Raw genomic sequence first — 27395 nt, forward strand, 5'->3', positions numbered from 1 at the left:
GTGCAGGCGAGAGATGAATGTAGGGAGTGAAGGAAGGATCAGCGGGTGACGCTAGGGAGGCTAGTCACCGCCTGCCATTGGCTGTCCCCCCCGACACCGGATGTCTTCATCATCGCACGTGGAGAAGCAGCAGCGGTGCAGGGACCAGGAGCAGCGCAGGCAGTGGGGAGCGAGGTAATGTGAGGGGCCCGGCATATGGGAAGGGGGGACACATGATGCTAAAGACAACGGACAGTCACTGGGGTGCGGTGTACAGCCGGGCGTCATCGGAGATGGTACTGGAAAAGCCAATAACGTGACGACCCCCCCCCCCCAGTCATTCCAGCAGTTTGTCCAAGGAAGGTGCACCAAGTGGCTAGGCCACGCCTTTGGTGCACTCAAGCCCTAATTTGCATATTGTTTAAAAAACAGATTTCTCCTAAATGCCTCCAGGGCCTGGGGCGAGGAAAGGTATGGTTTTAGTCATCTAGGGCAGCCCTACAGAGCATCATGCTTGCTTTGATAGGGTTGATGCTGCTGACAGATGCCGGTTAAGCCATTCTGACCAGACAAGCCCTCCGGACATCTACAAGCTGCAACACTTAGAAGAAAGTGAAGGGGGAAAAAAATATAATAATTGGAAAGCATAACTCAAGATGTGTGAAAAGACAAGTCATGTGACTTAGGAGACACAAAATTCCTAAAAACAACGAAATCGACATCTTCAGGTGACTCAAAACGCACAGCAGGTGGACCACAACTCCAGTCACATGACTCTCTTTTGTAACCATCACTCTTGCCAGGCAGCAGCATGTGCCATCCCTCAGGGTCCCTATATAGATATAGTTAACCTTAAAGGGACACGTTAACACCCGGGTACAGCCGCCCATTACTACAGCAGAGTGTAACGTACGATTACCAAAAAAAAGTTGTCATCGACATTATGGCATAACACTCACCTGGAAGCGGCTTCCGGTTGGTCATCTTGCCTCCTCCAATATGGCGCCTTCGCCCTACCTCCTGGACGTAGTACGTCATCAAAATGTAGCATCCTCCTCGGCAGTTAATACCATCGAGTTGTAGACGCTCGTCCCTGAATGCCCTTTGTGGCGGAAGGTCCTCATCTCCGCTCTCTTACTTCATTTTCATTGGTCGACGGCTATCTGTCCCCGCCCTTCCCCTCTGCACCGGAAGTGACTCCTAGAGCAGATCGAGCGGCAGTGCGATGACATCTTGGCGGAGCTAGGTGTCCGGCGGCGGCTGAGGCGGGCGGGGAGATGTGTCTGGCCGGCGGCGTACGGAGGAGCCTGGACACTGACTGACTCCTGAGCCGGTAGGTTTCCAGGCAAGTGCGGGCCGGGCTGAGGCCTTAGCGGGGGATAGGGCGCTGACTGAGGGAGAGGATGACACAGGACGGGGTCGGCAGGGGCTGCAGCGCAGGCCTCGGGATCTGCCCCCGGTTACTGCAGTCAGAGGGCCGTGACCTGCGTGTAAGTACCGGGGCTGAATGCAGACTATTGCCCCCTGTTATCTGCCCCTTCACCCCGGAGAGAGTCCGCCTATAGGACAGGTGAATACAGTCTATTGCCCCCTGTTATCTGCCCCTTCACCCCGGAGAGAGGCCGCCTATAGGACCGGAGAATACAGTGTATTGCCCCCTGTTATCTGCCCCTCATCCAGGAGAGAGGCCGCCTATAGGACAGGTGAATACAGTCTATTGCCCCCTGTTATCTGCCCCTCACCCTGGAGAGAGGCCGCCTATAGGACCGGAGAATACAGTCTATTGCCCCCTGTTATCAGCCCCTTCACCCCGGAGAGAGGCCGCCTATAGGACCGGAGAATACAGTCTATTGCCCCCTGTTATCAGCCCCTCATCCCGGAGAGAGGCCGCCTATAGGACCGGAGAATACAGTCTATTGCCCCCTGTTATCAGCCCCTTCACCCCGGAGAGAGGCCGCCTATAGGACCGGAGAATAGAGTGTATTGCCCCCTGTTATCAGCCCCTCATCCCAGAGAGAGGCCGCCTATAGGACCGGAGAATGCAGTCTATTGCCCCCTGTTATCAGCCCCTCATCCCAGAGAGAGGCCGCCTATAGGACCGGAGAATACAGTGTATTGCCCCCTGTTATCAGCCCCTTCATCCTGGTGAGAGGCCGCCTATAGGACAGGTGAATACAGTCTATTGCCCCCTGTTATCAGCCCCTTCATCCTGGTGAGAGGCCGCCTATAGGACAGGTGAATACAGTCTATTGCCCCCTGTTATCTGCCCCTCATCCTGGAGAGAGGCCGCCTATAGGACTGGAGAATACAGTCTATTGCCCCCTGTTATCTGCCCCTCATCCTGGAGAGAGGCCGCCTATAGGACCGGAGAATACAGTCTATTGCCCCCTGTTATCTGCCCCTCATCCTGGAGAGAGGCCGCCTATAGGACCGGAGAATACAGTCTATTGCCCCCTGTTATCTGCCCCTTAATCCTGGAGAGAGGCCGCCTATAGGACCGGAGAATACAGTCTATTGCCCCCTGTTATCTGCCCCTCATCCTGGAGAGAGGCCGCCTATAGGACCGGAGAATACAGTCTATTGCCCCCTGTTATCTGCCCCTCACCCCGGAGAGAGGCCGCCTATAGGACCGGAGAATACAGTGTATTGCCCCCTGTTATCTGCCCCTCATCCAGGAGAGAGGCCGCCTATAGGACCGGAGAATAGTCTATTGCCCCCTGTTATCTGCCCCTCATCCTGGAGAGAGGCCGCCTATAGGACCGGAGAATAGTCTATTGCCCCCTGTTATCTGCCCCTCATCCTGGAGAGAGGCCGCGTATAGGACAGGAGAATACAGTCTATTGCCCCCTGTTATCAGCCCCTCACCCCGGAGAGAGGCCGCCTATAGGACCGGTGAATACAGTCTATTGCCCCCTGTTATCTGCCCCTCATCCAGGAGAGAGGCCGCCTATAGGACCGGAGAATACAGTCTATTGCCCCCTGTTATCAGCCCCTCACCCCGGAGAGAGGCCGCCTATAGGACCGGAGAATACAGTCTATTGCCCCCTGTTATCTGCCCCTCATCCCGGAGAGAGGCCGCGTATAGGACCGGAGAATACAGTCTATTGCCCCCTGTTATCTGCCCCTTCATTGTGGAGAGAGGCCGCCTATAGGACTGGAGAATACAGTCTATTGCCCCCTGTTATCTGCCCCTCATCCCGGAGAGAGGCCGCCTATAGGACCGGAGAATACAGTCTATTGCCCCCTGTTATCTGCCCCTTCATCCCGGAGAGAGGCCGCCTATAGGACCGGAGAATACAGTCTATTGCCCCCTGTTATCAGCCCCTCATCCAGGAGAGAGGCCGCGTATAGGACAGGAGAATACAGTGTATTGCCCCCTGTTATCTGCCCCTCATCCAGGAGAGAGGCAGCCTATAGGACAGGAGAATAAAGTGTATTGCCCCCTGTTATCTGCCCCTTCATCCCGGAGAGAGGCCGCTTATAGGACCGGAGAATGCAGTCTATTGCCCCCTGTTATCAGCCCCTCATCCTGGAGAGAGGCCGCCTATAGGACCGGAGAATGCAGTCTATTGCCCCCTGTTATCTGCCCCTCATCCTGGAGAGAGGCCGCCTATAGGACTGGAGAATACAGTCTATTGCCCCCTGTTATCAGCCCCTCATCCCGGAGAGAGGCCGCCTATAGGACAGGTGAATGCAGACTATTGCCCCCTGTTATCAGCCCCTTCATCCCGGAGTGAGGCCGCCTATAGGACCGGTGAATACAGTCTATTGCCCCCTGTTATCAGCCCCTTCATCCCGGAGAGAGGCCGCCTATAGGACTGGAGAATACAGTCTATTGCCCCCTGTTATCAGCCCCTCATCCAGGAGAGAGGCCGCGTATAGGACCGAAGAATACAGTCTATTGCCCCCTGTTATCTGCCCCTCATCCTGGAGAGAGGCCGCCTATAGGACCGGAGAATACAGTGTATTGCCCCCTGTTATCTGCCCCTTCATCCCGGAGAGAGGCCGCTTATAGGACCGGAGAATGCAGTCTATTGCCCCCTGTTATCAGCCCCTCATCCTGGAGAGAGGCCGCCTATAGGACCGGAGAATGCAGTCTATTGCCCCCTGTTATCAGCCCCTTCATCCCGGAGAGAGGCCGCCTATAGGACCGGAGAATGTATTTAGTGACTGATACGTTTTTTTTTTTCCATTTTGATTTCACACAACCGCAACCTAACGGAACGGATGCGTCCTAATGTGCAAAATCAAAACGGATCCGTTTAATTCCGGTATTGAGATCCTCTGCTGAATCTCAATACCAGAATGAACAATCCAAGTGTGAATGTGGCCTAACAGCCTGAAACTATTAGTGGACCTGAGCTTTTAGAAAACACTTGATATGGCAAAGACATCGGTTTTGATCTATGGGGGTCTGGTCAGTGGTACGGTGTCATTAGGCATCCGCCTGAATCACTCATTTATTGGTCTCTTAAAGGGCTATTCCATCACCGTGCCATTTTTTTATTAATTTTTATACTCCTTTCTAGGGTTGTTGCGGGTATCGAAATTTCGATACCCAATCGATACTTTTGTCCCGGTATCGATACGATACCGGGATTTCCGTTTTTTCGATACTGGGCTGCGCTTCTGCGCAGTCTAGTATCTCTGAACATGAGCGCGCTGCTATCGGCGCGCTCATGTTCTCTCTCAGCAGCACGGGGAGAAGGAAGCTGTCCTCCCTCCCCCTGTGCTGCTGCCGCTGCCACCAATGAGAAGAGAGGGGCGGAGGAGGGGCGGCAATGAGAAGAGAGGGGCGGAGGAGGGGCGGCAATGAGAAGAGAGGGGGTGGAGGAGGGGCGGCAATGAGAAGAGAGGGGCGGAGGAGGGGCGGGCGCACTGCGCCACCAATGATAGGATTACTATCGGAGCGATGGGAGGAGACATCAGCTTCACTAGTGGGCGTTCCTTTTCCCTGCGCTGCGATTGGACAGCGCTACAGCCAGGGAGAAGGAACGCCCACTAGTGAAGCTGATGTCTCCTCCCATCGCTCCGATAGTAATCAGCAGCATGTGGAGCAGGAAAGGAGACAGTAATGGGGCACTGCGGGCGAACGGAGCGGCGCCCAGGACTAAATGGTGAGTGCTGAGACATCGCTGGGCGCCGCTCTGTGTGGCCTAATAGTGAAAGTCTGGACTCATATACAGTAGTCAGTCTTTAACACATACAGGAGGCGGGTGCCGGCAGCAGAATCGCATTGCCGGCACCCTGCCCCTGACAGGGAGCTGCGATCAGCGGCAGTTAACTGCCGCTGATCTGCTAGTACCCGCCTCCTGTATAAAGGGGTAAAATCATTGGTGGTGCAGTGTGCCCCCCCCCTCAATCCCCCCATCCCATTAAAATCATTGGTGGCACAGTGCGCCGGCCCCTCTCAACCCTCCAGTATTAAAATCATTGGTGGCAGTGGCCACAGGGACCTCTCCACTCCCCCTCATTGGTGGTGCAATGGCAGCTTCTGATCGGAGCCCCAGCTGTGTAAGCCTGGGGCTCCGATCGGTTACCATGGCAGCCAGGACGCTACAGAAGCCCTGGTTGCCATGGTAACATCCCTGATGCTGTGTGCACAAAGCACAGAGCAGCAGGGACAGTGTGGAGTCCTATTCACCCTGATAGAGATCTATCAGGGTGAATGGGAAAAGGGATGAAAGATCCCAGGTTCTAGCCCCTAAGGGGGGAAATAGTTATTAAATAAAAAGTGAAAAAAAAAAAAACACTAAAATATGAAGTATAAATCACCCCCCTTTTCCCAATTTCACATATAAAATATATAAATAAACATATTACATCGCCACGTCAGAAAAGTCCAAACTATTAAAATATAAAAAAAAAATCTAGGTGGTGAATGCCGGAACAGAAAAAATAAAATAAAAACTGCGCGATTCGCCATTTTTAAAAATGAGGAATGCACGTGGCTTTTTTTGTTTATTTTTTTCGCGTGGTATCGAATGGTATCGAGTATCGCAATACTTTTTCATGGTATCGAAACCGAATCAAAAATTTGGTATCGCAACAACTCTACTCCTTTCTATAGCGCTACTATATTCCACATTAGCTGTCTCCGATGGGGCTCACAATCTCATCACGTATGCTCTGTGGGGTCTGTTCACTGGGACACTCAGTCCTGAGATTTAAAAGGACTTTACGATTTATGACCTATTCATTAGATATGTCACCGGTATCTGACGCCCGGACCCCCGCCTATCAGCTGTTTGAGAATGTGCCGGCGCTCGCAGTAGCCCCACGCCTGTCTCTCGGCTCACCAAGCACCGTACATTGTGTAGCGGCCGTACTTGGTATCTTACTCTGCCCCATACACTTCAATGGGTCTGAGCTGTACCTGGACTAGGTGACCGAGGAACATGATGTCACTGGCCCAGACTAAGCTGAGACAAGGCTGAAGAGCTGGTGCCTTCTCAAATAGCTAATCGGTGGGGGTCCCTGGTGTCATACCCCCCACCAATCGGATACTGATCCAGAGGGTGGGTCATTAGTGGTAAAGTCTTGGAAAACCCCTTTAAGTGGCCTTAGTGCGTGTTCAGCACGGCATCCCTTTTAGGGTGCACCTACACGGGGGACAGAGACGCTGGCCCAGATTTACTAAACCTCTAGACGGTGTAAGCGGACATCGGCCGTCTAGACCTGCAGCAGTCTGATCCCAGGGGCTCGGGCTGGATGAGAGATCTGGTGCAGACACTTCTCCGACTACCAGCTATTAGTTGGCTGAGACAGATCTACACTATAATTGTGGTGCAAAATGTTGCATCTTTGCTAGCGAAGCCCTGCCCCCTTGGCATGTCGGAAAAACGCACTGAAACCCTAGATGTGCTAATTTGCGCCACTTTTTAGACAGACTTTAGGTGCAGGCACCTTTAATAAGGGCTTGTTCACACGACTGTGTGAAGCCCGTGCTGTGGACCGCAAATTGCGGTGCACAATGCATGGACACCGACCGTAGGGCAGCCGCTCGGGGATCGCAGACCCATTCACTTGAATGGGTCCGCGATCCGTCCGTTCCGCAAAAAGAGCAAGTTCTATCTTTTTGCGGTGCGGAGGCACGGAACGGAACCCCCCCAGAAAGCACTCCGTAGTGTTCCATGCTTCCGTTCCGTATCTGCGGACCCATTGAAGTGAATGGGTTCGCATCTGTGATGTGGAATGCACACGGAACGGTGTCCGTGTATTGCGGATCGGCAAATGCGGTCCGCAGTATGGCCACGGAGCGCACACGTTTGTGTAAATGAGCCCTAAATCTGAGTTGGTATGTGGCAAATCTGCAGTGTCTTGCGGTACCAGCAAGTGAATGAGCTTTTAAGAAATGCAGCGCTATGTTGCAGCACCGTTTCTCCCTGTACAGTAGCACCCCTGATGTTGGGGAGCTGCAGTCTATCCCCACCTATGTGAACGAGGCTCGCTGCAGGTGAGCAAGGTGCTGCTGTACAGGGGAACCGGTTAGGGAACGCACTGCTGAACACTGCCAAGGGTGGTCCCAGAGGTCGGACCCCCACAGATCATGCTTCAGCAATGTGCCTTTATAAGATGGGAATAGCCTTTTTAAGTGTTTCTCACTGCAGGCTCATTGTCACCAGCTGGTAGGTGCTGGATTATCGCGCCTAGATCACGGGTGTCAAATTTTTGGCCCTCCAGCTGTTGCAAAACTACAACTCCCAGCATGCCCTGATAGCTGTAAGATGTCCAGGCATGATGGGAGTTGTAGTTTTGCAACAGCTGGAGATTCTTGTTCTAGATACAGGCAGTCATAGTAGATTCCGTTTTTTATAAGGCCTCATGCACACGGCCGTTCCGTGCATTGGGGACAGCAATTTGCAGTTTCCAATGCACGGGCAACGTCCGTGCGGCGGCCGGGACGGATCAAGACCCCTTGAACTTGAATGGGTCCGTGATCCGTCCGCACATTATAAGAATAGAATATGCGGTGTGGAGGCACGGACAGAAACACCACGGAAGCACTCCGTAGTGCTTCCGTGCCCCCGTTCCTCACTGCAGCTCAGTGAATGGGTCCGCATCCGTGTGCATATTGTGGACCAGTCAACGGCTGTGTGCATGAGGCCTAAGGGTCAGGAAAATGTTAAAGGGGCACTCCCATGTAAAACATTGTGCGCAGTGTTCCACGCTGCGCTCTGTATACGACAATCTGTGCTTTAAACAGCTGATTGGATGGCTTCGCTGGGAGTCGGTCCCCCACTGATCCGCTGTTGATGACACCTCCTGAGAAGTCGTCAATATTTAAAGTAGGGTCGATTCGATTTCGATACAATAAAAACGTATTGCGATACTCGATACCACGCGAAAAAAAAAAAAAAAAACGCAAAAAAAGCAGCGTGCATTCCGCATTTGATAGAACATCTGGCCCATAATACAATAGTCCTATCCTATTTTTGGGGGGACAAGGTGACAAAGTCGAATAGCATGTTTTTTTCCTTTTTTTTTTTCTCTTACGTTTACCGCATAGGAATTTTATTTTTTTTTTATATTTTAAAATATTGCACTTTTTCAGGGGTGGCGATATGTAATATGTTAATTTTTTTGTTTATTTTTTTTTATGTAAAATTGGGAAAGGGGGTATTTTTTTACTTTTTATTTATTAGCCCTCTTAGGGGCTAGAACCTGGGTTTTTTAAATCTCTTGGTAGGGGGAGACTCCTCCACTGTGCTGCTGAGAGTGGCGTGTCATGTTCTCTAATACAGGGATGCTCAACCTATGGCCCTCCAGCTGTTGTAAAACTACAACTCCCACCATGCCCTGGTGTAGGTTGATAGCTGTAAGCTGTCTGAGCATGCTGGGAGTTGTAGTTTTGCAACAGCTGGAGGGCCGTAGGCTGGGCATCCCTGCTCTAACAGATACCAAGCTGCGCAGCCTAGTATCGTTAAATAGTAAAAACCAGTATCGTGTCGATCCAGGTCTAAAAGTATTGATTGGGTATGCTTCGATACCCGCTGCAACTCTAATTTAAAGGGTTTGTGCCACAAAAAATATTAAAAAAAAAATTCAAACCAGCGACTAGATCTGAATATTCTTGTAATTATGTGTAATTAACAATTTAGCATAGCCACTGAGCTATTCAATAAAATGTATCTGTATAGCGCCACATGCAGTTTTAGGCTACTTTCACACTTGCGTTCGGGGCGGATCCGTCTGGTGTCTGCACAGACGGATCCGCACCTATAATGCAGACGTTTGGATCCGTTCAGAACGCATCCGTCTGCATTATATTTCTGAAAAAAATCTAAGTCTAATTGTTAGTCAGACGGATCCGTCCAGACTTTACATTGAAAGTCAATGGGGGACGGATCCGTTTGAAATTGCACCATATTGTGTCAACTTCAAACGGATCCGTCCCCATTGACTTACATTGTAAGTCTGGACATATCCGTTTGCCTCCGCACGGCCAGGCGGACACCCGAACGCTGCAAGCTGCGCTCGGGTGTCCGCCTGCTGAGCGGAACGGAGGCGGAACGGAGCCAGACTGAGGCATTCTGAGCGGATCCGCATCCACTCAGAATGCATTGGGGCTGGACGGATCCGTTCGGGGCCGCTTGTGAGAGCCTTCAAATGGAGCTCACAAGCGGAGCCCCGAGCGCTAGTGTGAAAGTAGCTATTACTCTTTTCCTTATTTCTTGTCCACGGAGGTGGTCGCACACGCTCAGTTTTGCATCTTCACCATTTGTTATGTTAGAAGCTGTGGCAGTTACAGGGAAAGAGCTGCAGCAGAAAGGACACGCCCTCTTAGAATGGTTACATCCCCTGAGCTGCCAGCCTGAAATAAATGGGGAGATCTCTGTAAGGTACAGGGCTGGTTGTCATGTACGATATGATGGCTGATGTTTTTTACATCTGTCATGGCATATCCCCTGTAGAACCCCTTTTAAATGGTCACATGGCATGTTACCTCTACATAAGCCACCGACAAGAAGGGCTCTGCTCCTCCTGTCACCACTAGGAGGCGTTTTGCATACTTCTTTATTTGCCCTGATTAGGAGAGTCCCAATTTTCGCCACCTAGTGGTGGTGACAAACGCCTGTAATTTCTAAAAGTCTCTCTCTGCAGGGAGATGGGTTAAAAAATATATATATATCTATCTCCATCACTTCTGGTTCTGGCTGCCCCAGGATTTCGCCCTGGGAGGCGGCGGTCTCCGTAAAGAGCTCCGGTGACACTTGCCGCTATAACGCAGCTTTAAATAGCAGTTGCCACATTTGTAGAGGTTTTGGCCTCAGCTTAACATCACATGCATCAGGAGCTATCACGTCTCAAAATAGGAAACCAAGCAGATTAGCTAATTGAGCCGCGGCCGGCGCGCTGCGAGCGTCTCCTGCCATCACAATCCGCCCCTTTAAATGTTTTATAAAGGAGGCACTGGGAGCCGCCTCGGCCGCTGTCGTGTCCCTCTGGCTGTGAAGTCTCTGCATCTCGGGTGTATTTATTTCATGAAACCCGGCGCTGTAACCTTATGTCTCGTCTCGCATTCCCACAGGGCATTAGCGCAGTATCTGGTAGTCACAGCTGCCAGGGGAGGAGGGCACTTTGCTCATGATACCCACAATGGAGCAGCCCCGGGCACTGACCTGGGAGTACCGTGTGGACATTGCTGGTCTATTCCTGGAGCTTCCCCATAGACCAGGCTGCGATCGTCACCCACGGCAAACCAGACGAATTGAGGAATAGCAATAGTTAATCCTATTAGAGATCCCATGAGATAATGGGTCATATAAATCGGGTGTAGTGGGCGATCGGGAATGAACCCCAAAGTGTCTATGGAGGCTAGTGAACCACTGCATAGTCAGCTCTGGTTATCTGCAGTGCAATATGCTGGCCTTGTATATCCAGAGCCTCCTGGTTCATTACTACTGTGGGGTGTCAAGGGAGATTGTTAGACCCTATTCAGGGTCTGTAGGAAGCTGGATGACGATTGCTCTGCCCTTCTAGCTTTTCTTCGTATTCCAGCTGCCTGTTCGCTTCTTCTGTTCTGCACATTGGGCTGTCCTCCTGCGGGCACCTGCCAGTGTCCTGGTTTCCAGGCTGAGCCCCCGCTTTTCTGCATGTCGTCAGTAGAAGCACCGCTATAGCAGAGATTGATGACCGGCAGTAGAAGTCAGCAGAATTTCACTTTGCCTGTGAACGGAGAACAAAATGACGAGCTCAAAATCGGTGAAAGAATGAGGTTATATAGACTTACGGCTACTTTCACATAACAGCAAAAAAAAAGCCATTAAGAACGAAAGCCAGTTTTTCTTGGCTGTTTTGCACCAGTCTGTGTATCCGTTTTCTTGCCGTGTATCTGGTTTTAATGGCCGTTCTGCATCCGTTTTTAACGGCCATTAAAAATGGATGTAGTTTGTTAGCTATTTTATATATATATATATATATATATATATAATATATATATAAATTTCTCTTTCTCTATCAAACCCTACCCCTGCAGTGCCCTCAGTATACCTAATGTCTCCCATACTACCCCCTGAACTTCAGGTGACCCCGGTATATTTAATGACCCTCTTAACGGACAAGAATAGGACATGTTCTATTTTTTTTGCGGGGCCACTGAACGGAGCACTGAATGCTGTCCGCATCTTTTGCGGCCCCATTGAAGTAAATGGGTCCGCACCTTGCGGCTCGGATGCGGACCTGAAAAATGGTTGTGTGCATGAGGCCTAATTCTTTTCTTAGTGGACCCCACTATAGTGCCAGTCGGAAATAAAACTCATTTGAGCCAGCTGCCCGCTCCGGAGCACTCACTCCTCCCCGGAGGCAGCAGGACCTGTGCTACCAGTGGGATCATGTGACCTCATTACATTTTTTGCGTTCTGAGCATGCGCAGACCGCAATGCCGGAAACCGTTTTGCTGGAACACTCGGGGCCAGATCTGGCATTAATGCATGTCAATGGTGGAAAAATGCCGGATCCGCCATTCCGGCAAGTGTTCCGGAACTTTGGACAGAGATGAAACCGCAGCACGCTGCAGTATTATCTCCGTCCTGAACAGGCAAAAAGACTGAACTGACGCGTCCTGAACGGATTACTCTCCATGCAGAATACATGGGGATATGCCTGATCAGTTCTTTTCCGGTATAGCGCCCCCTAGGACGGAACTTAATGCCGGAAAAGAATAACGCTAGTGTGAAAGTACCCCTTAGATGAGTGTTAAGAGGCGCACTACTCTGGCCGTTCAAAAAGCTCCCACTGATTTTATTGAGGTCCGTCTGGCCATGAAAACGGCCAAAAATAGGACGTGCTATTTTTAGTTGGCTGCTATTCACTGGCCGTGTGAATAACCCCATAGACTTCAATTGGTTTCAGTTTGTTAGCCATCTGCATTGACTGGATAACAAACTGATCGTCCATGTGAAATCTCTGATCATTGTGGCTGTTACTGGTGGCCGATAGATGCGGGTCCTGCTCACAGGCGGCCTGTAAGCGTTCAGAGACCCCCATCTCCCCAAAACTGACCGAGTGTAAACCAGTATAGAGGAGGGGGATGCAGCTGCATGTTTTTTCTAGTTATAGTTTTGTGCTTCTAGGGCTGGGGGGCACATGGCGGTGCTTGGGAGGCGAAGTAGAAAGTCTGAGAAGCCCTGCTATTTAGTACATGGTGGCTCTTGCCGCTTCTGCCGGCGTTCCAGCAGCCAGACCCTCGGTGACAAATGCATAGCTAGGGGCGCTGCTTAAAGGAGTTTTCTGGGAGTACAATATTGACCTGTCCTCAGGATAGCTCAATATCTGATCAGTTAAGGTCCGACTCCGGGCACCAGCACCGATCAGCTGTTTGAAGAGCTCCCGATGCTCCATTGGGCACAGCGCCATACATTATATAGCGGCTGCGCTTGGGTTTGCAGCCCAGGCCCATTCGGAGCTGCACATAGGCTATGTGACCAATGAAGGTGACATCACTGCCCTAGGAAGAGGCCACATCTCTTCAAACAGCTGATCGACGGGACCCTGGAGTTGGACCCCCTCAGATCTGATATTGATGACCGGTCCTGAGGATAGGTCATCAGTATTTGTACACTCAGATAATCCCTTTTAAAGGGATATTCTCTCCAAAGTTCATTTGGACGCCCTGTCCTCAGTGATCGGTTTGTATTGGCGACTTTCGGATCATGGGGCATCAGTGCAGCTTCTGCTATTTAGGGTGTGGGAGTATAATGCAGGGGCACCCAGAGTCCTCCAGAGCATCGCTCACTTTGCAGAGTGGATGCCCCTTTATTTTCACCTTTGTGCCCCATGTGTTATATAAGGTGACTTGTTAGTACATCTTCGTCCTCCGTGTCTCAGCCTGTCACAATGTTTCTGCTTCTTACGTGAGAGCAGCACCACATCTGTCACCGGATGATTCATCTCCCCAGGGAGTTATCCATCTTGGCCTCTATTAGTCGTAGCACGCGCCGAATAATCAAACCGCACGTACGTTAGGCAGGCAGCCTGCCCCCTGAGTTGCTCTGTGGCTATTGCACAGGATGTTACCTGGTAGCTCAGGTCTTGGCCTGGTCGCCATATACTGCTGGGGAGAGAATATCAGCTGGCGGCAGCGTTGGACGAGCTGCGCAGTGTTCAGCCATCATCTGCTGCTTGTCTGGGATTTCCTCAGTGCAGCAGAGGAAGTCAGATTATGAAATATTCGCAGCCACAGGCGTCTACCAGCAGTGTGGTGTGACAGGAACAGAGCCCACAGCAGCACAGAGTATCTCAGGAGACAAGGCTCCTGTGGGAAGCAGTGTGGTCTACACTGCAGCACAGAGTATCTCAGGAGAGAAGGGTCTGGTGTGATGGGAACAGAGCTCACAGCAGCACAGAGTATCTCAGGAGAGAAGGGTCCTGTGGGAAGCAGTTTGGTGTGACAGGAGCTGAGTACACAGCAGCACAGAGTATCTCAGGAGAGAAGGGTCTTGTGGGAGGCTTTGGCTAGCTACTCGTGGGGATGGTTTGGTACTGTGTGTGATGAGGACACGCTTGGAGAGAAGTTGACAGACTGAAAGGTTAGTAGAAAATGCAGTGTCCCAGCAGCACAGAGTGTTTGAGGAGCGTAGTGTGCTAGTCTTGTGGTATTTCCCTGACACCTCACTAGGATATACCATTACCTTATGATGCGCGGTGGTCTGAGCTCTGGGACCCCCTGCCATCCTGAGAAAGTAGGGACAGCTCAGATTTAGTGCCGCGGCCCCCTCGCTTTTTACCCTGCACAGATGCTGGGCGCATCTGTTCAGGGCGCCTCTGTTCACAGACTGGAGTGGGTGTAGCGCCCAATTGTTCTCAGGCTCAGTGGGGGTCCCAGACCTCCACCCATCACAAAGTGATGCCCTAGAAGAGCCACTCACCTGCACATTGTGAGAGATTCCCATTTTAGAGAAAGCCGCCGGTTTCATGTGATGTAAATATTTAATGGCCGGAGCGATCGGACACCGGGATTATCTGTGCGGCTGCTCAGGTCAGCGGATCGAATACAATGAAACATTGGAAGAACTGCTGCTGTATAAGAAGAGGTCATGAAAGGGTTCATAGCAATACAGTTTAAACAGTTAATGTGTCCATTTACTGAAAGGAGGCAGAGATAATAGACATTGTGAGCAATTAACATCTAATAATAATGCATATTATACTTTTATTTATTTATTTATTTATTTTCTTCCACGTTTTTCTGTTCAGCGTGGACGCGCAGTGTGCGCCCACATTGTTAATAAGGAAGTTAGAGGTTCTCTGCTTCGAACAATCCCTAGTTTGTCAGAAGGGCCGTCAGATAATCCGATCACAAAGTGTTTCTACGTGGGGACGCCCAATTTACATGACCGTATTTATGGGTCCGCATCCATTCTGCAATTTTGCGGAACAAATGCATACCCTTCCGTACTTCCGTTCTGCGGCCCCGCAAAAGAAGATAGAGCTCGTCCGCAAATGCCACAAGAATTGGCATTTCTATCATAGGACTGGCCGTATGCGTTCTGCAACATGCGGAACGCACATGTGCCGATATCCGTGTTTTGCGGACCCCAAAACACATGAATGGGCCCATAATCTGTTAGAAAAACCTGGCAGTCAGTGTTTGGTTTCCCTAAAGCGCCCCTACAGGAGAAATGAAGCATTACACAATACATATTTATATCAGTGTTGTCTTTGTAAGGCCTCATACACCCGTCCGTCTCGGTTTTGTGCATCCACAAAATAGATGCGTTCCGTGTGGTATCTGCGTTTTTAAGGACCCCGTTGACTTCAGTGGGTCTGCGCATTGCGGACATGTTCTATCTTTTTGCGAAACGGACATACGGATTAGGAAAGCGCACAGATCATCCGCGTGCGTTCCACATTAGTATGTCCATTCTGCAAAAATATAGAACATGCCCACAACATGCGGAGCGCTGACCCGCAAATATAGTGCGGGGACGACACACGGACCGCAAAGCTGAATCGGTCATGTGCATGGGACCTAACGCAGCGCAGGACGTGTCCTCCAGAGCAAGAGACTCCCTTTATAGCCGCTCTGGCCAAGAGATGAGGTTCCGATTCGGGGTGTATGTGACTTGGCTTTGTAAAGGTAACGTCGGCTTTAATGTTTTTCTCCTTTTTGTAGAATTTAAGACTATTTTTATTTTTCTTTGTTTCTAGCATATGCCAGAGATAGCTGCTGCTCAGCTCCCTGACCAGAAGTCTTCCAGCTCATACTCCATGCTTTGAAAACTGGACACACTTGCATATTTGTCATGAAGATGGAGGCAGTCGGCAAGGATGAACAACTTCTGGACTCTGAAGTGCCTCCTCACATCACCCAGGAGAAAGCCGACTCTCAGGCTGAAGAAGGAGCTCTGGACCTGCAGCCTCCTTCTCTGAAAGATGGCGACGAAGACGTCGCAGACTCTTCCGGACTCGCTTCCATGCCTTGCCTGCTGATGGAACTGAGAAGGGACTCCTCGGAGTCTCAGCTAGCGTCTACTGAAAGCGACAAACCCACGGCCGGCCGGGTGTACGAGAGCGACTCCTCTAACCACTGCATGCTTTCTCCTTCTTCCAGCGGACACCTGGCCGACTCCGACACATTGTCTTCCGCAGAAGAGAACGAGACGCAACGTCCCGAAGCAATAACCGAAGGCTGCGACACTGCCAGCCAAGGAGCTGCTGTGGCTCGCAAGTCCCGGAGGTCTCGGTCAGAGAGTGAAACCTCCACTATGGCCGCCAAGAAAAACCGCCAGTCCAGCGACAAGCAAAACGGTCGAGTCACCAAGATCAAAGGTCACCGAAGCCAAAAGCACAAAGAGCGGATCCGGCTGCTGAGGCAGAAGAGGGAGGCGGCCGCTCGGAAGAAGTATAACTTGCTGCAGGACAGTAGTACCAGCGACAGCGACCTCACCTGCGACTCGAGCACCAGCTCATCGGACGAGGACGAAGAAGTTTCAGGGAGCAGTAAGACAATCACAGCGGAGATTCCAGGTAAGATGGCTTCCCTGGCCTAATATGGTTCTCAGCTAGGCTGCAGAGCTGACAGTCTCCTTCAGTCTAGATGCTGTTGCTTGTTGTGAGTCCTAGGCAGGCCGGCCAGAGCACAAGTAGATATCAGAAATGGGTTTTGCTCTTGAACTGATTAGTTGCTGACTCAACCATTTTGCATCCACATCACAGAAAATCCCGTCCCCTGATCACTGGTCATTAAAAGGCCAGTCGCTATACACTGTCTGCGTTTGGGTGGGGTCCATGTGGACCTCTTCTCCATTGTTGTCAATGTGCTCTGTGTGTCTTCCCGTATAATTGGTAAAACTCTCTAATATGGAGGGGTCAGTAACCTCTGCCACTCCAGCTGGTGTCATACTACAAGTCCTAGCATGCTCTATTAACTTCTGACCGAGTTCCCAGAGCAGCCGAGCATGCTGGGTTTTGTAGTTCCGAGCGTGCTGTAGGTTGATGACCCATGATGGTCTGTCTATCAGTAATGAGTAATATGCTAATATGATCTGGCCCGTGAGACAACTGCGGTAATGTTAGCAATTGCAAGCTGGAGGGCCATGTACGGAAATGTAAAGTTGTCCAGAATGGGGATAAATGCAGATGCTTTCTCCTAGGCAGAGCGACGCTTGTCCTTGGGCTGAGTCTACAGGCGTGGTGCTGATTTTAGTAGAAAAGACATGATTTTTATTATTTATATATTTTTTTTAATCTTTGAAAACCCTTATAAGTAGGTTACGAATAGTCGGGCGGCACTGCGTGAAGGTATGGGTGCGCGGTTAGCGGACGTCACTCCGAATGCTTGAATGAAGGAAGGAACCGGCACTCCTTTGTACTGCAATTATATCAAGTTTATTCGCCACTCATAGAAGAGGTGACACGCGTTTCGACACATGCAAGTGCCTTTATCAAAGCAATGGACCGGTTTCTTCCTTCATTCAACCCTTATAAGTAGGGATGAGCGAACTTCATATTTTCAAGTTCGGGTTTGGGTATATGCTGAATTCCATTACCACGGTCCATAACGCAATTCAATGCCTTTAGAGGCATTCCGTTATTCATTCCATCATAATAGAAGTCTATGGCCTGCATAACGGTTCTGTCCCGTTTCCAATATGCAGGAGAGAACTCTAAAGGCATTCTGTTATGCATTCCGTCATGGAATTGCTTTATGGACCGTGGTAACGGAATCCATAACGCAATTCAGCATTTACTCGAACACAAACTTCAAAATATGACGTTCGCTCATCCCTACTTATAAGCTATCCTTGACAATCCTGAGAGAGCTTTTCCCACCATAGACAATGCACTATTTTACCTTTTGACTCTAAGGCAACTGGTTGCAGCAGGAGCTTCCCCCCCCCCCCCCCCCCCCCCCGCTGTTCTGGCTGCAGCAGGAGCTTCCCCCCCCCCCCCCGCTGTTCTGGCTGCAGCAGGAGCTCTCCCCCCGCTGTTCTGGCTGCAGCAGGAGCTCCCCCCCCGCTGTTCTGGCTGCAGCAGGAGCTCTCCCCCCGCTGTTCTGGCTGCAGCAGGAGCTCTCCCCCCGCAGTTCTGGCTGCAGCAGGAGCTCTCCCCCCGCAGTTCTGGCTGCAGCAGGAGCTCTCCCCCCGCAGTTCTGGCTGCAGCAGGAGCTCTCCCCCCCGCAGTTCTGGCTGCAGCAGGAGCTCTCCCCCCGCAGTTCTGGCTGCAGCAGGAGCTCTCCCCCCGCAGTTCTGGCTGCAGCAGGAGCTCTCCCCCCGCAGTTCTGGCTGCAGCAGGAGCTCTCCCCCCGCAGTTCTGGCTGCAGCAGGAGCTCTCCCCCCGCAGTTCTGGCTGCAGCAGGAGCTCTCCCCCCGCAGTTCTGGCTGCAGCAGGAGCTCTCCCCCCGCAGTTCTGGCTGCAGCAGGAGCTCTCCCCCCGCAGTTCTGGCTGCAGCAGGAGCTCTCCCCCCGCAGTTCTGGCTGCAGCAGGAGCTCTCCCCCCGCAGTTCTGGCTGCAGCAGGAGCTCTCCCCCCGCTGTTCTGGCTGCAGCAGGAGCTCTCCCCCCGCTGTTCTGGCTGCAGCAGGAGACAGGAGGATTAAGCAGATCTGCTGTTTCATTTGTCATTCATAGGAAAAAGGAATAAGGAAGGAAATTAATTCAAAGGTACCTAAAAAGTCTATTTTAGGAAAGTGTTCCCCGAGTTTAGCTTTAATAGGGAATGATACTGTAACCCCGTCCCTCCAAGTCTGAGCGGTCACTCCCCATACTTAGCACATTCAGTAGTTCCACTACAACCACTAGGTTCCTGGACTGGACCCGGGCACTTGAGGAACGGAAGGTATTTCCTTCAGCATCAGCGGCTGCTGGGCAAGATCAGGAATGCATTACATGACTCTGCAGGCATTCGGGGAATTAGTCTTGTCCTATGTCATGACGTTATGTAATTAGTAATGTCTTGTCCCGTGACGTTAATTGGCTGCTGGGGTCACATGACATGTGGGGTTTTTACGTGCCCAGAATTACCAAACTGAGTCTTACTGTACTATCCAGTCCCTAATAGGATACTTAAAGGGGTCTACTCGCTGAAATATTGTGCATGCGGTGTAAATCACTCTGCGCACGCTCTTGTGACGTTTCGGGAGCAGCGTGCGAGAAGTGGGATAGAACATGGGTGTCAAAGGGTGAAGAGGTGAAGGCTAAAAGGTAGATGCCCCGATAATGCGGAAACCCTGCTTTACATATGGGACGACGTGCGCAAAATACAAAAGTATCACACACAGATTAGAAAGAAATAGGAACGACTATCATTCCTTTGCTAAATGTGCCAGTCCTAGTTCCCTGGGTGCCAAAATAGAGGTGATCGGTTCCGTTTAAACTAGGGACCCCCTTTTAAAAAGGGGCTGTCCAGTCCTCAGGATAGGCCATTACTAGCTTATAAGTGCAGCGCAGGTACAAGGTGGACAGGAGCTGCTGCGCATGCGTACCATTGTGCGCTCTAGTCCACCAGAGAGGCGGGCACTTTTTCCTATAGTGTGCAAGCACGACCACCGCAGGGTGGTCATTACCATGGAAACGAGCAGTGTATAATGTGATGCAAAAATGAATCCAGCCAGCAAAGGAGGCAACATGGACAATCACAATACATTAGTAAGTGCCTTGTATTAACTTCCTCTACATGATAAATGCCATCTGCGAGAACCCCTTTAATGAGAAGAAATACTGAGGAACGACTATTAAAGGGAACCTGTCACCAAGTTCTGACATGTAAAACCAAATGTACCTTTAATGCTTGATTACCCAGATAGTTCCCAGCGATTGATCCGTAATCCTCTCAGGACTTGCCTATCCTATTATATCGCCCTATAACGCTTTCCCCCTTTTATGCTAATTAACACAAGAGTCATATCTTACTTGTGTGACCAGAGAAGAGTCATATTTTCTCAGTCAAGCTCCTCAGCTCCGCCTAAGAAACGCGCCCTACAGTTAAAATCTCGCGTGAGCTTCCTTGCATCGAGTCTAGGTCAGCATGCCCCCTAACCGTCCCCTCTTTTGTTAGATTGACAACCTGCGCTGTGGCCGGGATCGCATAGGTCTCGCGCATGCGCGGTGCACTCCTTGGTAAGGCACGATCCTGTCTCCAGCTGCCGCTATTAGCCGGGTTTCAGCGGCTCACTGCGCATGAGCAAGACTTGTGCTATCTCGGCCGCGCTGCAGGCTGTCAATCTAACATAAGAGGGGACGGGTAGGGGACGCGCTGACCTAGACTTCCCACCCGCAGGGGGAATAAAAGTGGTTTTACAGCGATCACGCGCCTCAGACATCTTACACAAGAACATCATTAGAAGCCGGATGTTAACAGCTTTAAGGCACGGCTGGCGGTTTGAGGCATTTTGGTGCTGACAGGTTCCCTTTAACTCTTTGCTTTACATTTCAATGTGTGTGGTTTGGGTGCAGATAAGTAGAGGGGGGGGGGGGGGGAGAGAATTCCTTTAAAAAGTAAAAAAATAGTTAAGTTCCGTCTCCTGCTATGCTTAGAAGTCCAGTGGGTGGTCACATCAATGATGGACATCCTTTCTCATATCGGTGTTCACACATAGCTGTCAGTCACTGATAGGACCGCCCACTGGACTCCTAAGCATACCAAAAGGAAAAAGTTCTTTACAGGTCATACTAAATCTTTTCCCGCTCCTCCTGCCCTAGGACACGTTGCCTGTTGTTTGGACACTGTGTACAATGGGACAGGTTCCCTTTAAAAGGTAAAATGATGCCTAAAGGAGACGGATTATGAGCCATGTGACCGCGTAATTATGTAATTACAGATTCAAAATATGTTTACATCTGGCAAATTGGTCCAGATGACTTACCGCGTGAACCTCGGCCGCACGTGTCCCTATCCTACCGCTTAACCGGAGCAACCAGATTCCAGGTGAGACATCTTCGTGTCGTGGCATGTTCAGAGGTTCAGCCTGTGCAGACAGCGCAGGAGATTTACAAGGCAAAGAGGTGGTCCGATAACATGTAGACTTTACCTTTTCAATTGGATTTAATCTAAAAATCAAATGGGGGGGGTGGATCTACGTTCTTATTGATAATTGGAGGAGGCGGCGACCAGTGCGCAGGCTGCACGTAAAACACTTAGGACATGTCTCTTCGAGTCGTGTTGTGACTGGCCAACCACAGTGACTGAATGCATGTCGCTGTTCAAGTGGATAAACAGGATCCATTAGTCCGCTTTTAAAGGGAGTCTGTCATCACAGTTACACCTTTTTAACCCTTCCCATAGCTTTCTAGCAGCATTACAGTTGATAAAAACGTTACCTTTATGAGCAATTCTGGACTTATAAAACCGGCAAAAAACATCTTAGTAGCATATGCAAATGAGGGCTCGCAAGTGCCCAGGGGCGGCGTTACCCTCGTAGGTGCCCAGCTAGCTCAGCCTTATCGTCGCTTCCCCCCGCCCATCCTTTCCCTCTGACCGCCCATCTACTTACTTCTTGTTTCGCCGAGATCCTGCGCACTCAGTCCGTCGGCCAGCGCATACGCACTGCGATGCCCATTCCTTGTACGGCATCACAGTAATTAATGCGTATGCACCGATAAACCGCCTCCTTTGTGTAGTTTCCGCGCCGTTAGCCGGCGCATGCGCATTAATTACTGTGATGCCGTACAATGGGCATCGCAGTGCACATGTGCCGGCCAACGGACTGAGTGCGCAGGCGCGGGATCTCGGCGAAACAAGAAGTAAGTAGATGGGCGGTCAGAGGGAAAGGATGGGCGGGCAAAGGGAAAGAATGGGCGGGGGGAAGCGACGATAAGGCTGAGCTAGCTGGGCACCTACGAGGGTAACGCCGCCCCTGGGCACTTGCGAGCCCTAATTTGCATATGCTACTAAGATGTTTTTTTGCCGGATTTATAAGTCCAGGATTGCTCATAAAGGTAACGTTTTTATTAGGCTACTTTCACACTAGCGTTCGGGTGTCCGCTCGTGCGCTCCGTTTGAAGGGGCTCACGAGCGGTCCCGAACGCATCCGTCTGGCCCCAATGCATTCTCAGTGGAGGCGGATCCACTGAGAATGCATCCGCCTGCCATTGTTCAGCCTCCGCTCCGCTCAGTGAGCGGACACCTGAACAGCGTTCGGGTGTCCGCCTGGCCGTGCGGAGGCGAGCGGATCCGTCCAGACTTATAATGGAAGTCAATGGGGACGGATCCGCTTGAAGATATGGCTCAATCTTCAAGCGGATCCGTTCCCCATTGACTTTCAATGTAAAGTCTGAACGGATCCGCTCAGACAACTTTCACACTTAGAAAATTTCCTAAGTTTTAATGCAGACGCATCCGTTCTGAACGGATGCGAACGTCTGCATTATCGGAGCGGATCCGTCTGATGAAACATCAGACGGATCCGCTCCGAACGCTAGTGTGAAAGTAGCCTTAACTGTAAAGGCTGTTTCACACGAGCGAGTCCATTGCGGGAATCACGCTCCGTGTGTGAGTGTGATCCTCCGCTCTGGACTTGCAGGAGCGCACGGCATTATCCTGATTTATAATGCTATGTGCCTCTGCTTGACCTCATTTCTACAGAATCATACTGACATAAAGCTGTCAGTATGATTCTGTAGAAATGAGGTCAAGCAGAGGCACATAGCATTATAAATCAGGATAATGCCGTGCGCTCCTGCAAGTCCAGAGCGGAGGATCACACTCACACACGGAGCGTGATTCCCGCAATGGACTCGCTCGTATGAAACAGCCCTAAGGCTGCTAGAAAGCTATGGGAAGGGTTAAGTTAAGTTTTTTGTCAATTTGAGTTTTGTCAATTTGGACAACTCCTGCCCTCAACATATTGCTTCCTCCCATGTACAAGAATATAACTACTATAATACTGCTTCTATCTACAAGAATATAACTACTATAATACTGCCCCTATGTACAGGAATATAACTACTATAATACTGTCCCCTATGTACAGGAATATAACTACTATAATACTGTCCCCTATGTACAAGAATATAACTACTATAATACTGTCCCCTATGTACAAGAATATAACTACTATAATACTGCCTCCTAAGTAAAGAAGCCATTACTGTGTCCCTGTGGTCACTTCATTGTTGTCTTTCCTAGTGAATGGTCTATGGTGAGAAATGTAACTTTAAAGGGATTGTCTAGTTTAGTACATTGACACATCGGGTAACCTTGTACACCATCCAAGGCTCTTGGTGAGTTTTTTTCCCCCCATCAGGGCAGTGTGCCGGCCTATCTGTAGGCCTTGTCCCGGTGACCACAGCGGGTGGAGCGGGCCCAGCAGACTGTTTTCAGTCCCAATGTACAGTCCATAACCAGTCAGGGATTTCCCCGATCTTACAGTCTGTCTAGTGGATGCAGTTGGTTGACTCGGCTTTCAGTTCAGCTTCAGCAGACTCTTCCCGAGCACGGTCTATAAAGCCATTGTGTCTTTGTGAACTTTTATTGCACTTTTATGCTATAGTTTACATTATAGTACTGCCTTTGTAGGTATTGCATTATATGACTGAAGGTGAGATACTGCTGTCCCGTCCATAATGAGCAAATCGGGCTAGTCCCGTGCGTCCTATCCGTGCTGGTACTAAGGCATGCTTACTCTGGATAAACACAGCTTGTTATGTTGTCTGCTTGCTTTTATGTTTTCTTACCCAATGGCCTCAATGTCTTTAAAGCTGGCTTCATCCGTGCTGGGGGATCTGCAGGAACGCCCAGGGATATTCCGAGATTGCTTGAAAGGGGCACCGTGTGGGATAGGAACTGCATAGGCAATGTCCTGGAAGAAGCCATGAACTGTTTTGCAGAGATGCAGAGACAGACGGAGGAGAAGTTCCGTATGTGGATAGAGAAACTGACCCGGCTAGACACTGACGAGGAGAGTAAGCAGCAGCTGGAGCCCGGCGACTCCAAGCTCCATCTGGGCGGCCAGAGCTTCACGCCAAGCAGCTCATCCAGTACGTTTGTGGCGGGGCAAGAGAGTCCCACCTTCCCCCAGCAGGCCCTCAGCTCGTACATCAGCTACCAGAACGTCGACACGCTAGAGTTCCCACCATCCACATTAAATAACAACAATATACCCCCCGACCCCTTCCCAGAGAATGGTAACAACATCGCCGATCAGGAAATAAACCAGTCCTAATACCCCCCCCACCGAATTTCCACGTTCTTGAATTGCACTAGACGACGGCCCCCCTTTCTTCAGACGTGGAGGCCGATGATGACCAAGTCCTTTTACCAAAGCTTGGCCGAATGCATAATCGAGTAAAACTGTCCACGCCACGTGCATGCCAAACCACCTGATGAAGGGATGACGTCTAGAAAAGCAAGCTTCTATTCGGGGGCAAACAGACAATTTATTTTATTTTTTTTGTTCTTTTTGGAACTCGGCTGTTACATATATATACTATTATTCTAATATTGTGCGGATGTAATAATTTGACCGAGCACCAAACCCTACTAAGTTATGCAAGATAATGCTGCGGTAGGCGTAGGGGATGGTTCCTGCATTGCTCCGCGTGTCCAGACTCTAGTTCCCCGGTAATGTCTTCTCCCGATGTGTGTGCCTCAATAAGCTGCCTCTTGTATAAAACTGTATGAAATGTATTAGAATTACCTGTAAAGAATGTTCTGCCCTTACTGTAACCTGCTTTCTTCTCAAGTTTACTGTCTGCTACCTAAACATTCAGTTTTCTAAGGTCTATGTACATACAAGCGGCCGTTGGGTTCTCCTGAGGTTCTGCCAACCTTGCTGTAGACCTACCTGATATTATAGGGGTTGCCCAGGCACCTCTCTCCGGCTGATCTGACGCTGGGTGGGACAGTGTCGTAGAGGGTCCCAGGACATTATACTTGCTGGGTGTCGAATGGTTACCTCAGCTGTCCTGCCCAGGGGGTAAATGTGTCCCTCCATGCCCACTGTCAGATGGGTTGGAAGAGTTTTACTGGATGACACCTCTAAGGCATCAGGAGTTTGGTTCTCCTGCAGGTTTCTATTTTTTTTTTTTTAATGACCCCCATCGCCTTCCATTGATCTTGGCTAAATTAAAAGTTTGTGCTATCCTCTGGGTGGCTTCAGCTCCCTTCTTATTGCCGGGGGTCAGACCTGACCCCCCCCCCCCCCCCCCCACCCACCCACCCACCCATCTGATATTGATGACCTATCCTAAGGTAAGGTCATCAGTATTAGCTTCATCCAAAAGTCAGTGGTTCATGTATGTGTGCAGTCCGTGTTCTCCACAGACGGCACGCATATCCAATGATTTTAATGTGTACGTTCACACATCCGTGATTTATTTTTTCCACTGACAGTGGCTAATAGAGCATGCCTCAAACCAAGTGGTTTTTCCATTTTTGCTCATGTTGCAGACCTGACACGGATGGTGTCCATGTTTGGTCTGTTTTATGGACGATTGGTAAGGCTACTTTCACACTTGCGTCAGAGCGATCCAGCAAGCAGTTCCGTTGCCGGAACTGCCTGCCGGTTCCGGCAAAACGTATTAAAAATGCCTGATCAGTCAGAAAAATGCATTGAAATGCCGGATCAGTCTTTCCGGTGTCATCCGGCAAAACGGATCCAGCACTAATACATTCCTATGGAAAAAAGTGCCGGATCCGGCATTCAGGCAAGTTTTCAGTTTTTTTTCGCTGGAGTTAAAACCGTAGCGTGCTGCGGTTTTATCTTTTGCCTGATCAGTCAAAATGACTGAACTGAAGACTTCAGAATGCATGGGGATATACCTGATCAGTTATTTTCCGGTATAGAGCCCCTACGACGGAACTTGGTGCCGGAAATGAAAACCGCTAGTGTGAAAGTACCCTAAGAGATGCTCTGAAAATAAAATTTTCAGCCTAGTCGCATCAGCAGAGCATGGATGACACAAGGAGGGCAAGAAACGGACACGGATTGTTCATGGGTGAACCACTGACCGTCTTGTCATGGGTGTCATCACAGATGTGTGAATAAGGCCTAAGAGTCCCAGAAAGCCCTGTAAGAATGTATTGCCGCAGCTCCTGTGTGACCTCACGTGTACTGAACATAGTCTTAGATCCCCTCGAGAATAAGAGGGTGGCAGTGTGTTTGAGTCTGGGGGGCTCTTCACCATTGGCGACCATAATTAACCAACTTCCAAGTATGCTCGCTGTTAATTAAAAATATAATTGCAGTCATTTCCCTTCTTGCGTTTGCAGCTACTGGTTAGGATTACCAGCTCCAGAATGGTTACCTCCAAGGCAACATAATGGGCAGACTCCCATTACCAGCAGCACAATTAGTGTCTTTAGACAATTTTTCCATTTCTACACGTCAGAGTTCTGCCTTGTTTCTGTCATTTCATATTTCTAGAATATGCACCCCTGCTGGTTCAGTGTCTGCAGCGGCTGACTTGCCTTCAAGGGCATCTGTCAGCAGTTCTGTACCTATGACACTGGCTGACCTGTTACATGTGTGCTTGGCAGCTGAAGGCCTCTGTGTTGGTCCCATGTCCATATGTGCCCGCATTGCTGAGAAAAATGATGTTTTATTATATGCAAATGAGCCTCTAGGAGCAACGGGGGCGTTACCATTACACCTAGAGGCTCCGCTCTCTCCACTTTGATAGGGCTGGGCAGTGAGAACGTCATCACACGTGGTCCTGTCAAAGTATAGCTGGCGCAGCAGTTGCAGAGAGCAGTGTAACGGCGATGCCCCTGTTGCTCCATTTGCATATAATAAAACATCAGTTTTCTCAGTAATGCGGACACATATGAACATGGGACCAACACAGATCCCTTCAGCTGCCAAGTGCACATGTAACAGCTCAATCGGCGTCATAGGTTCAAATCTGCCGATAGATGCCCTTTAACACCTCCATGAGACCTAGACAAATGTTTGGCAGCCAGGTTCACATAAAAATTGATTGGGGTTGTTCAGTATTAGTAAAAAAATATATATATTTAAATTTCTTAGCTCAAACAGCACCACTTTTGCTTACTGGCTATGTCTGGTATTGCAGCTTATCCCCCAGCGAATGCACAGTAACTAATGTGCAGGTCCGGGCTTGTATCCTATGAAGTTTTGAATCCCCTAGGTCAGCGATGGCGAACCTTTTAGAGACCAAATGCCCAAACTGTAACCCAAAACCCACTTATTTATCACAAAGTGCCAACACTGCAATGTAACCTGAATACTACAGTCCAATATAGTATATCCTCCATGTACTTTATCATTTAGCTATAATAGCCGCCTACATTCAATGTGCTGCCTGTGCTGTTCATAGCATGTCCTGCACTGATGAATGGCAGGAAAAGTCTAAGGCATATTTGTACACCATAGACTTTCCAGGGTGCAGGTGCCCACAGAGAGGGCTCTGAGTGCCTCCTCTGGCACCTGTGCCATAGGTTCGCCACCACTGCCCTAGGTACTTGGAACCGTGCACTTACCCCTAGAAGTAAAAATTGTCACCTCCCTCTTAGTCG

General features: G+C 50.1%; 2 protein-coding genes across 6 annotated transcripts in view; one reads left to right on the forward strand and one right to left on the reverse strand.

The window, feature by feature from the left end:
- FDX2 (ferredoxin 2) overlaps positions 1-20862 on the reverse strand; it is a 33370-nt gene extending 12508 nt beyond the window's left edge. The window contains exon 1 of one of the 2 annotated variants that reach the window (XM_040421135.1): positions 20757-20862. The gene's annotated coding sequence lies outside the window, so the exon portion shown is untranslated. Of the gene's footprint in view, positions 1-938; positions 1033-20756 lie in introns of those variants that run through there. The other variant, XM_040421134.1, reaches the window with a different exon arrangement.
- Positions 1172-27395, forward strand: part of C2H18orf25 (chromosome 2 C18orf25 homolog) — a 55401-nt gene continuing 29177 nt past the window's right edge. For 2 of the 4 annotated variants that reach the window (XM_040421129.1, XM_040421133.1), the window contains exons 1-2: positions 1172-1312; positions 15631-16449. In XM_040421129.1, coding sequence (XP_040277063.1) covers positions 15726-16449 — 724 coding nt within the window. In that variant the 5' untranslated portion in view covers positions 1172-1312; positions 15631-15725. Of the gene's footprint in view, positions 1325-15630; positions 16450-23617; positions 24480-27395 lie in introns of those variants that run through there. The other 2 variants (XM_040421132.1, XM_040421131.1) reach the window with 2 other exon arrangements.

This window comes from Bufo bufo, chromosome 2, assembly GCF_905171765.1.
Source record: "Bufo bufo chromosome 2, aBufBuf1.1, whole genome shotgun sequence".
Lineage (NCBI taxonomy): Eukaryota > Metazoa > Chordata > Amphibia > Anura > Bufonidae > Bufo > Bufo bufo.